The sequence below is a fragment of the Chelon labrosus genome (assembly GCF_963514085.1).
Source record: "Chelon labrosus genome assembly, chromosome: 18".
NCBI lineage: Eukaryota > Metazoa > Chordata > Actinopteri > Mugiliformes > Mugilidae > Chelon > Chelon labrosus.
In genome coordinates, this window is record NC_140351.1 from 17,760,642 (window position 1) to 17,777,047 (window position 16,406).

Here is a 16,406-nt window from a genome sequence, read left to right on the forward strand (position 1 = left end):
TTGAACCCTCATAGAAAAAATACACGCGTATTATTGGAAAGACCCAGGGAAAATGTCTTTTAAAACTCTACTGGATTCAATATTAGCATTAACATTTACATAAATATCAGTAATTTTATTACTTATGAGGACGTTGCGTAGGTGCGTTTATCAATAAACGGTCCGACTACTATCAACAGTGCCTAAGTTAGCTAGCTCGTGTATGTTAATGATTAATTCCAGTACAGCTGAGACATGGAAGAGGTGACAACTCCTGTTCGGCAACAGCATGCATTTAATGTCGGAAATCTTCAGAAATATCTGTCTGTTAAGTCCCGGGTGTCAAATAATGACACACTTTCTGTCAGACAGTACAGGTAAGCCAGAAAAAAGTTAGCTTGTTTCACTGTTTCTCTAGGCTTATCATGTACAAATGTTTAGCTAGCAGATAACATGCTAAGGGCAGCCTCTTATCTTTTCAGTGCTGGCCAGTCGAACCCAACCTTCCTAATCCAGACACCTTTGCACAGCTATGTTCTCAGGAAGAGACCCCCAGGTGAGCTGCTGCCAGGGGCTCACAAGGTAAGCAGTGTGCAGTCATGTCACTTCTTCTGCATGCTAGGAGACTTAATGTACATGGGTTTGACAGAGATGTTCACGTATAGTATTGTACTAAAATGTGTCAAATTACACTGCTAAATTTAAAAAAAGGAAAATAAAAATCAGATGTATCCATCAATCAATTTTACAGTACTTTCCTGGACCCATCATCTTCCTAAAGCCATGCAATATCTTGATAGGTTAGAGTGGTTTATGGCATGGTCATTCGTTTGCAGGTGGACAGGGAGTATCGGGTGCAGAGGGCCTTGTTCTCTGCTGGCTTCCCCGTGCCTCAGCCCCTCTTACACTGCACCGATGTTGAAGTCATTGGAACAGAGTTCTACTTGATGGAGCATGTGAAGGTAAGTTTCTGCACCCAAGTCCCTGCAACTAATATAATAGTTTTTGTCTTGCTTGGCATCAGCTCTATGTTATACGTGCCAAAAATCTGTCTCCAGAGATGTGTTCCCATGTGTCTAAATGTGTACCGTGGGATGATATAACGGTTTCGCTAGAGATGAAAAATTGTGGAAAAATTCCGTGTTTATCCTCCTCCTCTTTTGAGCAGGGGCGTATATTCAGGGACCTCCGTCTCCCAGGAGTGAGTCCAGCAGAGAGAACGGCGTTATATGTGGCTGCAGTGGAAGTGTTGGCAAAGCTTCACTCTCTGGACGTAGCATCATTGAACCTTGAAGGATATGGGAGAGGACGAGGTTATTGCAAGAGACAAGTGAGATAATACATTGTGCTCAATAAATTAAAATACTTTTATAGTGCATGTTTAATCTGTATCCCTGGTCAGTTTTGTAACACTAAGAGATGTTTGTATTTTTCCATTTAAAGGTGTCCACCTGGACAAAGCAGTACATGGCAGCGGCCCACAGAGACATTCCAGCCATGAATGAACTGTCTGATTGGCTGATGAAGAATTTGCCAGCCAGTGACAACGAAGTCACACTTGTCCATGGAGATTTCAGACTGGATAACTTGATATTCCATCCAACAGAGGTACACTTTCTGCCAGCATTATTCTTACCACTTTGCTGCATTTTTCTAGTAAATATTTCACAAAGTGTGTTTGATATTTAAGGCACGTGTTGTAGCAGTACTGGACTGGGAGCTGTCCACCACCGGGCAGCCTTTGGCAGACCTGGCCTACTTCCTTATGCCTCACTACTGGCCTTCAGGTCTAGATGTTATCAGCACAATGGGCAGTTTAAAAGGAATAGAAGGTAATGTCAACAATAAATAATATTTTTTATTATTGCATCTTCTTTGTGCGATGATTATTATATACATATATTTATGTCCTCTCACAGTATGTACTTGTCCCTCTAACCTTTTCCATTAATGTGCAGGTATTCCAGCTGTGGATGATCTGACTTCCATTTACTGCAGGTGCCGGGGAATCCCATCTGAGCTGCCGCCGTTAAATTTCTACCTGGCCCTGTCTGTCTTTAAAATGGCAGGAATTGCCCAGGTTTGTACAAAGTCAAACTGTAATAATATGCCGATTTGCTGTTTTGACACTTGGAAATTGTAAATGTGGTATTTATGCAACATTTTGATTTATTAGGGGATCTATGCTCGCCACCTTCTGGGTAATGCCAGTGCACCCAATGCAGCTCAGTTCAGCCAGTGTGTGGAGCCCTTGGCTAAGATTGCCTTGCAGCTTGCACAGAGGTTGGTTGCAGTTATTAAGTAACGAATGTACAGAGATGCACTGTCATCTTACTTAAAATGATTTGATATAATTAGCACTAAGACAGTCCAAAGTATTTTATTGTTGTAGGCTAGAAAACTGATTGATTCCACCTGCAGGCTAAACTTCCGCCAGCAGCCATTGGAATTTGGCACCCCGTTGTTTCTTCTGCTTTTCCTTTTTGACTTTTAACATTCGAGTTGTATTTCATGCCAGGCCTCTCACAGGTCCAATAAAAGACGGACTGTTTCTCCAGACAGCTAAGGGGCAGATAGTTCTCCAGCAGGTCAAAGACTTCATGAGACAATACGTGCTTCCTGCTCAGGAGGTCAGTGCCAAGAGCTGTTATAAACAAAAGAGATTTTTGTTTGAAAAGATTCGAGAGAGCAGTTCATTGATGAAATGTGGACGATTGAGTTAGTGAGAAAACTATTCATGATATAAGTTACACTGCAGGCCGAATCATTGCCACTGGCTGCGCATCACAGCATTCCTAATGCTAAACAGCAGTGTTATTCAAAGAGATTTTTTTATTGGGGGAAATTGGCAGAGGGGGACAGAAAAAGGAACGCACAAGCTTGTAAAAGCATTTCCACATTAACAAATTAGAATGTTTTTTTTTCTGCATATTTCAGTGATGAAGTCTGTCCAAGTAGTGAATGTAGAGTCAACACCTACCCTACCAATCCACTGCATGATATAATTTGATTTTCCCTAGGAAGTTGCAGAGTACTACTCCAAACATGCTCAGTCTTCACAGAGGTGGCATACACCCCAAATAATAGAGGATCTAAAGGTGAGTAGGAATACTGTTGTATATTTGTTTAACTTGAAAACTGAATTGCTTCTCTGCAGAGACTCAGCAATAATATTACCAAAGTACACTGCCTAGGGCACACTGCCACAAAAAAAAAATCTCTCACACTCTAATATTTCGTTGGACCGCCTTTAGCTTTGATTACAGCTCACATTCGCTGTGGCATTGTCTCGATAGGATTCTGCAATGTCACAAGATTTATTTCCATCCAGTGTTGCATTAATTTTTCACCAAGATTTTGTATTGATGGTGGGAGAGCCATTGCGCAAAGCACACTGGACTCTGGTCTGGACTCTGTGGTGGCCAATCCATGTATGAAAATAATGTCTCATGCTCCCTGAACCACTCTTTCACAATTTGAGCCCCATGAATCCTGGCATTGTCATCTTGGAATATGCACATGCCATCAGGGAAGGCCCAAAATCAATTGATGGAATAACCTGGTCATTCAGTATATTCAGGTAGTCAGCTGACCTCATTCTTTGGGCACATAATGTTGCTGAACCTAGACCTGAGCAACTGCAGCAACTCCAGATCATAGCAGTGCCCCCACAGGCTTGTACAGTAGACACTAGGCATGATGGGTGCATCACTTCATCTGCCTCTCTTCTTACCCTGATGCCCCCATCACTCTGGAACAGGGTAAATCTGGACTCATCAGACCACATGACCTTCTTCCATTGCTCCAGAGTCCAATAGAAGCCTTTCTTTCCGGTTAGCCTCACTGATTAGTGGTTTTCTTTTTTTTCTTTTTTTTTTAATATATTTTTTGGGGGCTTTTTGTTGCCTTTATTATAGAGACAGCTGAAGATAGACAGGAAAGGGGGGCAGAGAGAGAGGGGATAACACGCAGCAAAAAGCCACAGGTCGGCCTCGAACCCTGGGCTGCTGCAGCAAGGACTCAGCCTCGGCACATGGGTCGCCAGCTCTACCCACTGAGCTATCCCGGCGACCCGATTAGTGGTTTTCTTAAGGCTACACAGCTGTTCAGTCCCAATCCCTTGAGTTCCCTTCGCACTGTACTTTTACTGTTATCAGTGAGGATTTTTTTCTGACCACATTTCTTCCTCGAAGACAATGGTTCCCCACTATCCTTCCAGTTTTTAATAATATGTTGGACAGTTCTTAACCCAATTTCAGTAGTTTCTACAATCTCCTTAGATGTTTTCTCTGCTGGATGCATGCCGATGATTTGACCCTTCTCAAACAGACTAACATTTTTTCCATGACCACAAGATGTGTCTTTCGACATGGTTGTTTAAGAAATGAGAAGCTACCCATTGCATCAGTTGGGGTTAAATAAATTGTTGTTGCCAGCTGAAAGAGATAATCACCCATGCAGTAATTATCCAATAGGAGGCTCGTATTTATTTGCTTAGTTAAATCCAGGTGGCTTTTTTTTTGGCCAGACAGTGTATAAACAGGAACAAAGTGAAAATCACATGCGACAGAGATTAGTCTAAAAGTCAAGTGTTGGTCCAGCAGAGTCACCGGCTAAGTTTATTTAAATCTTGTCTAAACAATACTCGTGCCAGCTGAGTTAGTCACAAACCCCAATCCATCATTAACAGTTTGAATAAAAGCAATAGTAGCAACTGTCTGCGTTGATCTCTCCCAGCATCTTGAGCTCTGTTTATCTTCACCGACGTTTACTTTGAAAGAAGCATGCGTTAACTTTAAAACATATGTTATCTGTGCGTCAAGGTGAAAGCCAGGGAAGCAGGGCTGTGGAACCTGTTCCTGCCTGCAGTCAGTGGACTCAGTCAGTTGGATTATGCCTATATTGCAGAAGAAACTGGACACTGCGTCTTTGCCCCTGACGTCTTTAACTGCCAAGCTCCAGGTAAAACTGTCCCGACCGGCCAAGGATACTGTTATGTGTCTTCTGTTTTTTGTCAGCTACGGCACTATACCTGAAGTGTAACCATGCTCTGTGTATATACAGTGTTTCACAAAGATGTCTTCCACATTAAGAACACAAAAGCCTGTTGTTCAGTGCTGGTTTATTTTATTTAATTACTGGAAGGTGACATATAATATAATATTTCTCCACAGACACTGGAAACATGGAGGTGCTCCATATGTTTGGCAGTGACGAACAGAAGAGGACATGGCTGGAGCCTCTGCTCAGAGGAGAGATCCGTTCCTGCTTCTGTATGACAGGTATTTCCAAGAGCATGTCAAAAAAGACCGGGAAAAGAAAACATACCATCATTTCATAAGAACTGCTGAAAGCCAAGTGTGAGGAATGCAGCAGCAGAAGAAGTAAAATAATGTACCCAGTGTAGATTTTAGGCCACAGTTTGAAGCACTTACTGGAAGTGCTCTTAAGAATTTTCTGCCCATTTGTCGCTGATTTGCTTAAGTTTTTCTGTTAACGTTTCAGTAATGACTGTGGTCTTAAATGAGCCAGGTTACAAACAGCACAGCTACGACTGACTCCGTGGAAGACTTGTTTTATGAGCTTGCATGCCAAACGGTTCCCTATGAGTAATTTCTCCCTGTTTTGCTCCCTTTTGCTTTCAACACTGCCTGGAAACGGCGACATGCTTTTGCCAGAGGTGATTACAGTGGGTGTGAACGTCCCCATGGCTTTTTTTAAACACAGATGGTAATTAGAAGTGCTGCAGAGATGTCGTTTGTCAGCAGTTTGATCAATTTATTCCACTGGATTATGACGAACAATAAAATATTACCGCATAAGACTAAGGGTCATCTGTCGGTAAAATATGGAATGGTGTAATTGTAATCTATCTGTGGTTTAAGCATGTAAATGTAGAACATAAAAGGGACAGTAGGGGAGTGTAGACATAAAATTTGTTAAGAGTTACTTATTGCTTTGTATCCTGTTGTGATCCAGAGCCTGATGTGGCCTCCAGCGATGCAACCAACATGGAGTGCACACTTCGCAGGGATAGAGACAACTACATCATCGACGGAAAAAAATGGTGGAGCAGTGGTAAGTGAGTTTCTCTTTCTTTTAGTTGTGAGAAAGAAACTGAGGACTGGTCTGAAGCCTTTGCGAGTTCACTTAGGCTTGAAGACGCCAATAGAGAGCTCAGGACACAATAAACAAGGCGTTGTTTGATGAGGTGAGTCCCCATAGACCGGCAAAGGTTTTTCAAAGAGTGGACCTGAAACTGTTATTGTCCATTAAAAGCACTCAAGAGTTTTTCCCAAAAAAAAAAAAAAAAAAGGACTTTATATGTAGTCAAGATGTTACCGACAAAGCATTGCACGCTTACCCAAACTGTTTACATATGGAAAATAAAAAGTGCTTGGATAACATAAATACCTTCATGAAATCTTGGACCAGTTTTACTCTGGGAAATATGGCTTTGGTTTGCCAGCATGTTGGAGTCCAAACGTAATACATAACATGGCCATAATTTGACATCTTAACTGTAACTGATGAGTCATTGTTAGTAATTCAAGATAAGAAAACGACAACAGCTAAATGACTTTGAAATAAACATTAATGGATAAGCACGTCATTGTCTAAACCACACATGTACGTGTTAATTAACTGGACATTAAGTCCAATCTGCGTCAGTATTGTTGTGGTTTGTGGTACAGTTTAGTTTATCTTTAATTGGTTCTAAAAATATATTAATCACAGAGGAGAATTCTGCAAGGCTGTAAAATTCTACCCCGTGTATTAGGGTTAAGAATTCTATTGACAAATATGATCCAAAGTTCACTAGCATTTTTAGCATCTCTCAGTCTCTGTGAACTGACATTACTGATGTTTCTTCTGGCTCTTGGTCTGTGCTGTAATCCCAGTTTCACAGAAATCAGTGGCTTGTTTTTTCCAACCTGCACCGAATTCCATCTTACCGCTGAAAACTTAAAAATGCTATGGTTTACCAAAATTGAGCACAATTGTGCACTTACTGTCTTTATGCAATGCACACTTTGTGTCTGTTGAACATCTGTCTTTTTCTTAACTTTTCTCTTTTCCGCAAAAGGAAAACATATTCTGGATTTGTGAGAATGTCCTCCACCAGCATGAATATATCTCTCTGTTAGGAAGGAATGTGAGTGTGTTGATGGCCGTTCATACTTTCGTTGATCTGTGGTTGCTTTTGCAGCAACCATATTATTCTAGATGGGAAATGGTAGATGTCTGTGCTTTTGCAGTGAGTCATAATGGCCGAACCCATGGAAATAAAGAGTAAAAGTAAAATTAGAAAGTTTGATTTTATTTTCAGGGCTGGTGTTGCTATGATAAACTCTTTCCGTTGGTTACATCCACTCAGAGTTAGTCATCGATGTGTTGTTGGTGTTTCCTAATACGCTGACCAGGGCACTTGGCAGCCTTCATTAAGGAGAATATACAAAGCGTTATCTTTTCATAGAAAAACCGAAACTAAAGACTAATCACCTGTACTTTTATTTGGCTGCATTTTGTTATACTGTAAGTACAAACAGCTCCCACTTAGATTCAAAATGTTGAACAGGCGCTACAGAATATTTCATTTTTTCCACTCTGCTTTCCTTTTTTGTCAGAAGTTATGTGTAGCAAATCATGCTAAATGGGAGGGTTCAGACATTTCCAGTGCAGCACTGTGGTGTGGAAGTTGTAAAAGACTGTCCTGTGGGCATGATAATGCACCACAATTATTCCCAGGCCTGCGATCTTTTATCTTGAAGGAATAGGCGTTTGTATTTCTACACACACTTACACAAGCAAAGTTGATGGATTGTATAACTAAGAAGGTCATGCAGTATTTAGTTCTTCCTCGTTTAGCTACTTTGTCTAACGACACGCAACTCAATACTTTCCTGGGAATGCAGTTATCCCTCTGCGTGGAAAATAATAAAGCTGTCGCCTAGACACACCTAGTTTGTTTATTGAAGGGAATGCAGGTCCCACACAAGGTAGCATTGCATTGGAAAGAAGATGACTAACAGGTACTGCTGATAAACTTGTTATGTCTAAAGATCATTGTGGTGGATCTGGTTATAAGGTTTTGACAAACTTAAGTTGATCTCTCATTTGATTAGTTAGTAAAGTGGCTTGAATAGAGGGTTTATATTTGATGTGAACTGAATGCATCAGGGTTAGCATGACTTAATGTTAATGCGCTGAGAAGGAAGAAGAAAAGTCTGAAGTCACATTTAATTTTACTGCAAACCAGTTTCACTCTCAATCTCATGTTATTGAAATATAAAAAAAAAGATGAGTGGATGAAAACTGACAGTTTTGCTTTAACCTCCTCCAGAGGGCAGGCAGCTTTGCTGTGCCCTAGTCCGATAGGAAGTCCTTCCTGCTGTTTGCTTCCTGGCCTCCTTAAATGATTTTTGACCAAATATGTCAACCACTATGCAATCGAGCCATCCGTCATCCCAACCCAAAGCCACGGGATGTAATAAAATGAGACGCAGATGATCTCATGTAAGACGGTGCAGATTGTAAATCTGAATTGGAACCAGAGAAGTACATGTTGAGTTTCAGCTGCATTTAATTGCGTGTCACTGAAAATCTTTGTTCTTTTATTTAACAAAATACATAATTTATACAAAATACTTTGTGTAGTTAGTGCATGTAAACTCACTGTACATATATATTCAAGAATTAATATCCATGGTTAGTGATATCTGTCCTGTATGATAGTAAAATATGTAAATACATATATAGAGACGTATAATTTTGTAAGGATGCTTACAAGGAAATGGATAAATGTTAGAGTCTTAAATAGTGAAGGTGCTGGTATCTTGGTCTTCTGAACCAGACTGGGATTCGGTTTGATTGCGCGTGTTGAGGGCAATCTCCACTGCCGGCTCCTCTGTGACATGTTTTGAGTGTCTTCCAAGTCGCTGTCCAAGGTGCTTGGCGGTCTTTAACACGTGACCTCGAAAGGAGGACCCGATGAAGGCGTAGAGGACGGGGTTAATGCAGGCGTGGGTGAGCGCCAGGCTTTCTGTCATTTGGAGAGCACGGTCCAAGCTCTTGCTGACTTCACAGTCGGTCACTAGGATGTAAATGACGTCCATCGCTCGGCACAGCTTGACCACGTTGTAGGGCAGCTGGGTGAGGAGGAATACAGCCACCACAGCCAGGAGCACCCGCAAGGCACGCCACTTCCTGTCCCTTTTCACCCCGACTGCCTTAGTCAGCGCCCGCCCAACCAAGGAGTAGCACACCACCATGACCAGGAAAGGTAGCAAGAAACTGAGAGTCACCTCCAGCAGCTCCAGGGCAGCCTTCGCAGGTCGGGCCATGCTGGGCGGATAAACAGCTGTGCAGAAATTCCTGTGATGAGAGTGCTTCACTCTAGAGAAAATAAATTCAGGAAGGGCAAGAAAGCTGGCTGTAGCCCACAGCACGACGCACACCAGGAGCCACTGTCTCTTGACCCGGTGCCCCGTCCCACTTCTGCCAGTCGGATTTTGGATGACGGCACGGTAGCGGTCCACGCTGATGCACGCCAACATCAGCATGCCGCAGCTGAAGTTGGTACTGTAGAGGAAGCAGGTTATCTTGCAGGCTGCCGAACCCAACATCCAGCCGTGGACAGCGTCAGCCGCCCAGAAAGGCAGGGTGAAGAGAAGCAGCAGGTCTGAAATGGCGAGGTTGAGGATGCATACGTCCGTCAGGGTTCGTAGCCTCAGCCGTGACGTGTAGACCACCACTACCAGGGCGTTCCCAGCCAGGCCCACCACCAGAGCCACGGCGTAGACAGCCGGGAGGAAGACACCAGCGAAAGAACGCACTTCTTCTTTGTCGCAGACACTGTGTTCGTAATTGTACTCGTAACTGTCATTAAAGCTGGAGTCCTCCTCGTCGTGATACTCAAAGTCAGCCATTTTTCTGCAGAGAAAAAGAAGAAAGAGCTTAGTATTCACTTGATTTTTATAAATCATTTAGCTCTTTTGACTGTAAATGTGTAATTTGCGTAATTTAGCAGAAGAAAAACAGAAAGTGATTGTGAACCATGAGCTCTTTTTCATTAGAAGGAGGAAAAGGGCATTGTGTCTGGGTTCTGTGTCAGGAAACTCTCCTGCGTGGTTTCCCTGATGGTTTAAGCCCTGTCTGGCTGACATGCTTGTGGGCTTGAATAACGCCATTGAACACAACATTGCGAGAGAGAAAAAAAAACCAGACAGGATACTTGCAGAGCCTCTAACTCCCACTTGAATTCAGTTCATATGTATTTCGTCGGAAGCTCAGTGGTCTACAGCTTTTGGGAAGTGACAGGTTTTGGTTTTCTAATCCTTTAATCTCAGGAGGAAAAAGATAATATCAGGTTTTAAAATAAAGCTCAACAGTACACGCTGTACTGCAAACTAATAACATGATGCAGGACAGAGTACTTGCAGCTTCTGATCCGTGAATACTGTACAGCTCCCTCCAGCTTGTTGTCTTTCTATTAATTATTGATGTCATTTTACATGTAGGGGAAGTTAGAAGTCAAGAATGCCAGGAAATATGCGTGGAGAGGGATAGGGATGACAAGGTCTCTTGCCAGATTTCAAATCCAGGATGTTGGTTTAACTGTACATGGTATGTGATGGTTCAACAGGACGTCCCAGTGAAGTTAGACTTTAATCCAGACTCTTATTGTGTTGTTAACACCCCCTCCTCCCCAGCTGTTCCCTCCAGATGCAGATGACATGTGAACTTTAGAAATGTGTATGTGTGGGTGTACATGGAAATCATTGTTTCTCACAAAGTACCCCTTTCACATTGTTCTCATATTTAATTCAGTTCACGGACAAGTGGAATTTGACAAACTGTGGATCCACCTTACGTGACTGATGATATAATTGCTGGCCACAGACCAAGGATATTACGCATGGAAGAGTTTTCCTCTCAAAGTCCCACTTATTGCCAAGGTGATGAGAGTCATTTCATGAAAGTGTCCAACTTTGTTACGTAATGAATTACTGTCTCCAGAATGGAGGGAGTTACTCAAACAGATGTCCAAAGGAACATTCGCAAATATGTCAAATATTCAGTGCTGTCAACAACTGGATTTCATGTCAAAGGGTGGTTTTTGGCCAAATACAGAAAATGTATTAACTGCTTGTTTGTTTTTAACACAAAACGAACATAACTTTGCATATAAAATTAAATAGTTGAATGTAGTGACTGCAGTGTTTTTTTTTTAGTTAGCGTAGATGAGAGATGATACTGGTACTGCAGACATTTAACAGTACAGAAAATGAATGCATACAACAACAAACAAAAAACTAAATTTGAACCGTACTAGAAAAACAAACATTTTGGATTTAGATATCCTGTGGCTCGTCACAAGGCTCGTCAGTCACTTCGGTTGTGTTGGATTTTATTTGCGAAGTGACAGTTTTGTCGTCGTGGATGGACTTTATTCTGACAGTAAAGATGTAACCCATACTACCAGTAGTTAGCAGTAATAATTATATGTTTTACCAATCACAAACCTGTTTTCCAAACATCAAAAGGGGCACACACAGACAGGTAAGCCTACCACAGCAGCAGTTTTATAGGCTCATAATAACAAGTTAAGATTGTTATAATTGTGTTATAATAATGCCATAAAATACTCAAAGCAGGACTCTGACTGTTGGTGAACCTTTGACTAAAGGCATTAAAACAAGGAAGAATTCTTTGCCCTACATTTCATGATAACTTGGCGCGTTTATTGATTTAAAATCAGCAATGTATAACGAAAACCCGCCATGTCCCAACAGTATTTTATATACAGTGTAACACAGCTCTCAAGAGTTTGATTTAAGTCTGTAGCTGAAAATGTAACAAAGCCATAAGGTTTCTTACCTTGTGTTGATTCTTTTTGTGAGATTTGCAAAGCTGATTTAAATCCCGTTTTAACGGCACACCAGCAGTTGCAGTGTGTCAGGGGAAATGTTGTATGGACTGCAGCGCTGAGTGACTACTCTCTGCTTGAGCCCGCCCCGCTCTGACTCTCCACTGCTGACACCCAGGAGCATGTCCCTTCTCCACGTAGCTCTGAAGGCGTGTGTTTTTTTGACTGCAGGCCAGGATGGATGGCTAAGATGAATGCAAATTCTTGGAGTGTTTACTGGCATGCAGAGCAAAAGCACTTTACAAAGAGAAGTTGTTTTTCAGTCTATATATTATGAATTTGCTCTCTCTTGGACTCTGTCATGCAGGGTGTGCCCCTGGTGACTGAACTTTGTTTGCTGCATTTCAGAACAAAACCAGGGCATAGATGGAGGGCAATAAAATAACACACGATATGTTTCATCTTTGTCCTATTTGGAAAGCTTATTGGGATTAGCATGGCTCGCTGGAATGCAGGCTGTTAAAGAGCCATTGGAGTTTTCTTACATACTTGAAAACACCACTGTGTTTTATTACTGTATGTTGATCGCCTTTCCTTTTTTTTTTTTTTTTTCTTGTGAATACCATTTCCTCATTTTTCTGCTTCCTCGGAAATTGACAATTGTTATTAATGTCTCTGTCTCGCATCCTTTCAAGTGTTTATGCTCAGTAAAAATCAACAAACGGGTTTGGGATCAATAAGTAATAAGAAACAGTAGAAACAAATAATAAAAGTAACCTTCCAGAAAATCCTTTCCAATCAGATATTTTTTTTTTCCACCCCATGCAAAGAGGGCATTAGTTTTTGAAGTAGCCTTACTGACAAGAATCTTTTTCCCAAACAAAAAAATAACAATAACAAACAAAAAATAAACAGAGGATGCTTGGTTGTCATGCTCTCCGTGGAGACTAATAGGTCGGCCTGGGCTGTTTATTTTCATTCCAGCGGTGATGGGACATGTACGGGCACGACAGCAGGGCTCACCTTTTTATCTGGGATCGTGTGCGTTATGTAAGTTTTTCACAGGAAAACCCAGCTTGCCCCTGGGGTAAAACAGGCTTTCCTAGATGTGGTTGAAGGGTGGAGCCGGGCGTCAGTGTTGCAGTGTTTGTAGCGTTGCAGGAGTCACCGGTTAATGTTTGTTTGAGGAGTCTAAACTTCTGCCAGATTGACTTTGGTCAAGTGTTCGCATGCACTCGTGCCTGCGCAATTCTCATCCCGTGAATATTCAAAGATGCCTTGTCTGTTGCTGTCTGGCGTCCAGATGTCCTTCTCCGTAGGGGACACTTTTGCCAATTGGATGGAAATCTAAACAGGAAGTCAGGCGGTTGGTCACCCTATTTTTTGCCTTAAGCTGAACGGGTCTGTCTGAAAGTGGATAGTCCAAAATATTCTGCATTTGGGATCTGGTTCACCTCATCATCTTTATTTCTACTGAATCAAATTTCAGCTATGTCTACTGTACATGAGGTCCATATGATATTGCCCCCTAGTGGCCGTTTATGTAGTTTTGCATTCTTATGAATTCTTAATATAATTCAAAAAAATAATCTCCAACAAGAATAATCTTCTCATAATCAGCTGCAGACTATCAGGACAGGCAAACCAAGCAATTGTTTAGGGCCCCGAGGGTGGAAATTAAATAAGAAAAGGGGCCCCAGATGGCTACCCTTTGGTATATTTTGCAATGACAAGCATAAACTCCCTTTATTTTTGAACTCCCTACAGTGCATCAACAATACTATCTATCCTGTGACAGATTTCCCTTGTTGGGAATTCTACGTCTTTTCCTGAGCCCGCCTAGAACCTAGCATCACCACTGCTTATCATAGCTTCCTAAATGTTTCTCCATGTGAACTCAAACAGCCTCAGGAAATGTAAATCAGCCTGCGGATGTCATCGGCCGCACCAGTGCGTGGCACTTCCCCAGCCAGCGACACCCTTCATTTCCCACCACACTCGGGTCACGGAGTGGTTAAGGCCAGGGTTAAGTCTATGAAAAGCGGTTCGCTCCCATTGTCTGTTTCACCAGCAGACAGCAGCAAATCTTGAATACAAATGAACCACCGTATTGCTGCCTTGTCCCCACAGGTGCTGGCAACCCTCAGTGCAAAGTGGCCATTGTGATGTGTAAGAGCAGTTCTCCGGATGCTAGCAGCAGGTCAGTAGAACTGTGGTGACCCGTGGTGAAGGTTCTTTGAGTGTTTTTTTTCCTCTTGTGGAAACAAATATGCATAGATTTTTTTTTTTTCTCTTTGTGTTTGTACAAGACTTCATTCCTCTGGTGTCATGTTTTTAACCACAGGTGTTATTTTGTAACCGTAATCCAGTTTTACAGATGACGTGTGACTTTTTTCGGTTGTCTATAAATACCTTTGTTCCTGTTTGTGGTCCTTATGTACTTTACTGTAGAAGCAGTTTCTCCCAACATAGCTTCCTCTGTGCCACCATTAAAACTGAAATGAACTGCTTTGAGGCACAGTACTTCCCAGCATGCATTTCAACCGGTTTCCACCTGGAGGTGTAACGTTAACAAATCCTTTGGTTGACATGTAATTGGCAGTCATCTTCATCTCGTTCGCATCAGTGTTTGAGGCGTTAATGAGAAAACGGCTACACCCAAGATATGTAATAACACTTTCTCCTTGTTTTTGTCAGCAGTGAAATGAGACACGAACCCAGCGTTCAGCACATTCTCACCAGCATTAGCTGCTGTAAAATGTGCCACATTTAGAGTGGCGTCAATGGTGGTGGTTGTGGTGTTGAGTGTAAGGCGTCATTTCCTCAGAGCTGTGGTTGTCTCCTAGGCATGGCCAACACAGCATGATCCTCGTACCCATGGACACTAAAGGCGTTCAGCTGGTCAGGCCTCTCACCGTGTTTGGTCAGGATGGTAGGTTTTTCTTTCCCCTCAACAGTTAATCATGACAGATGAGATTTCCTTAACTGATTTTAACCCCTTTCCTTGTTCCTGTGCTCAGATGCTATCCACGGTGGACATTTCGAAGTGCACTTTGAAAACGTGCGCGTCCCTGCATCTAACATTATTCTAGGTATAAGTATTGTCTCTTACTTACTTCCTCACATTTCTCCCAAGACGCATCATACAAAGAAAAGAAATACGACCTCTGCTGGAGAATGTTGTGAATGACCAGGACAGAGATTTAATTCCCCAGCTCTGTTATAATTCATTGCTTGTTTTTTTTTTTTTTTCCGCTGTCATTGTATTTGTTTCCAGGCGAGGGTAGGGGATTTGAGATTGCCCAGGGTCGTCTGGGTCCAGGCAGGCTGCACCACTGTATGAGAGCTGTCGGCCTAGCAGAGGTGGCACTGGAGCTTCTCTGCCAGCGGGCTGCTTCCAGGCAGACATTTGGAAAAAAACTGTACCAACATGTGAGGGAATATGTCGCTAGTGATTTTCCATCTTTGATTTTTTGAGGACTTGTATTCTGTGTGTTAAATTCTTTACCACTGTTGACACCTAGTGGACAGAGTGTTATATGCAGCTTAGGTAAATCTGCTCTGCTCCTTGTATTGTGTTGTATCTAGGAGGTTGTTGCTCACTGGATAGCAGAGTGTCGTCTCATGATAGAGCAGACGCGCCTGCTGACTCTTCAGGCTGCTCATGCTCTGGATACACTGGGAAGCCGTGCTGCTCGCAAGCAGGTAAAACTCTTATATTTATTTATTTTTTTCATGCTGTGTCCTCGTTCCAAGCACAAACTCCTACTTAAATATACCAACAGAAAAAATAGCAATATTTGTGCTGTCAGATGTTAAACTGAAGGTTTTAGCAGCACCTTTTTTCAGCATTGCATTGTGGGTAAATAGTGTCAGCAGAGGCTTTTATTATGAAAACCAACTGCTTTGTGTACTCTTAAACTGCCCATATCCCCAGTGTGTGTATGTAAAACCTGACTGAAAGCGTAGAATGCATTAATGAAAGAAAAGCTCTGTATTTATCAGTGTTTCTGCGCTCTAGATTGCTATGATCAAAGTGGCAGCAGCCAGAATGGCGTGTAAGGTGGTGGACTATGCCATCCAGTTATATGGAGGAGCAGGTGTGTCTGGAGACTTCCCACTTGCACAAATGTAAGTTTGCCTTTTTCCCCCTCCCACAGAAACAAGGAGCGTAAAAAAAAAAAAAGCTGTTTCTTAATGCCAGTATTATACTTGTATTCAGGTACTCGTATGTACGGACTTTGCGCATCGCTGATGGACCAGACGAGGTGCACCTTTCCTCCATAGCACTCCTAGAACTGAGGGATCAGCTAAAGAAGGCTCAGGCTAAACTGTAAAGTAATAGACACGTGTCCCCAACAGCTTCACTAAACTGCCTTGTTCAGACTATGAAAATCTATCTTTACAAAAACATTACTTGATTACTGTGATCTGGAAATTCATAGTGATCCTCAACTGCCTTGGATTAAACGTCCTTATGAAGTAAATGCACTACATGTAAATTGACTATTTTCACACAAATGAAACATTCTGTTAATGTCTAATTTAATAAAAAAAT

The 16,406-nt window shown here is 42.1% G+C and overlaps 2 protein-coding genes across 3 annotated transcripts; one reads left to right on the plus strand and one right to left on the minus strand.

Annotated features, from left to right (window-relative positions):
• Positions 1-206: 206 nt before the first annotated feature.
• acad11 (acyl-CoA dehydrogenase family, member 11) lies at positions 207-16,392 on the plus strand. Of its 2 annotated transcripts, none has more exons than XM_084566373.1 (20): positions 207-356; positions 462-561; positions 816-941; positions 1,148-1,309; positions 1,423-1,587; positions 1,670-1,811; positions 1,938-2,059; positions 2,156-2,262; positions 2,498-2,609; positions 3,000-3,077; positions 4,803-4,941; positions 5,154-5,261; positions 5,959-6,057; positions 13,979-14,048; positions 14,695-14,780; positions 14,869-14,940; positions 15,126-15,280; positions 15,437-15,553; positions 15,870-15,979; positions 16,071-16,392. In XM_084566373.1, exons 1-20 carry the CDS (start codon positions 235-237, stop codon positions 16,183-16,185), a joined length of 2,307 nt encoding a protein of 768 aa, XP_084422499.1. In that variant the 5' UTR covers positions 207-234; the 3' UTR covers positions 16,186-16,392. The 2 variants fall into 2 exon arrangements, with proteins under 2 accessions (XP_084422499.1, XP_084422500.1); XM_084566374.1 differs by having other exon boundaries at positions 238-356; positions 462-535.
• On the minus strand, positions 6,348-12,171 carry ackr4b (atypical chemokine receptor 4b). Its single transcript, XM_084566377.1, has 2 exons — positions 11,860-12,171; positions 6,348-9,912 (listed from the first exon to the last, which is right to left on the minus strand). The coding sequence occupies exon 2, from the start codon at positions 9,906-9,908 to the stop codon at positions 8,793-8,795; it is 1,116 nt and encodes a 371-aa protein (XP_084422503.1). The 5' UTR covers positions 9,909-9,912; positions 11,860-12,171; the 3' UTR covers positions 6,348-8,792.
• Positions 16,393-16,406: the final 14 nt, after the last annotated feature.

Coding starts and splice junctions, on each gene's coding strand:
- acad11 (XM_084566373.1), top strand. CDS start 235: ATGGAAGAGGTGACAACTCCTGTTCGGCAACAGCATGCATTTAATGTC. Junction 562..815: donor TGCTGCCAGGGGCTCACAAG/GTAAGCAGTGTG, acceptor ATTCGTTTGCAG/GTGGACAGGGAGTATCGGGT. Junction 5,262..5,958: donor TTCCTGCTTCTGTATGACAG/GTATTTCCAAGA, acceptor GTTGTGATCCAG/AGCCTGATGTGGCCTCCAGC.
- ackr4b (XM_084566377.1), bottom strand. CDS start 9,908: ATGGCTGACTTTGAGTATCACGACGAGGAGGACTCCAGCTTTAATGAC.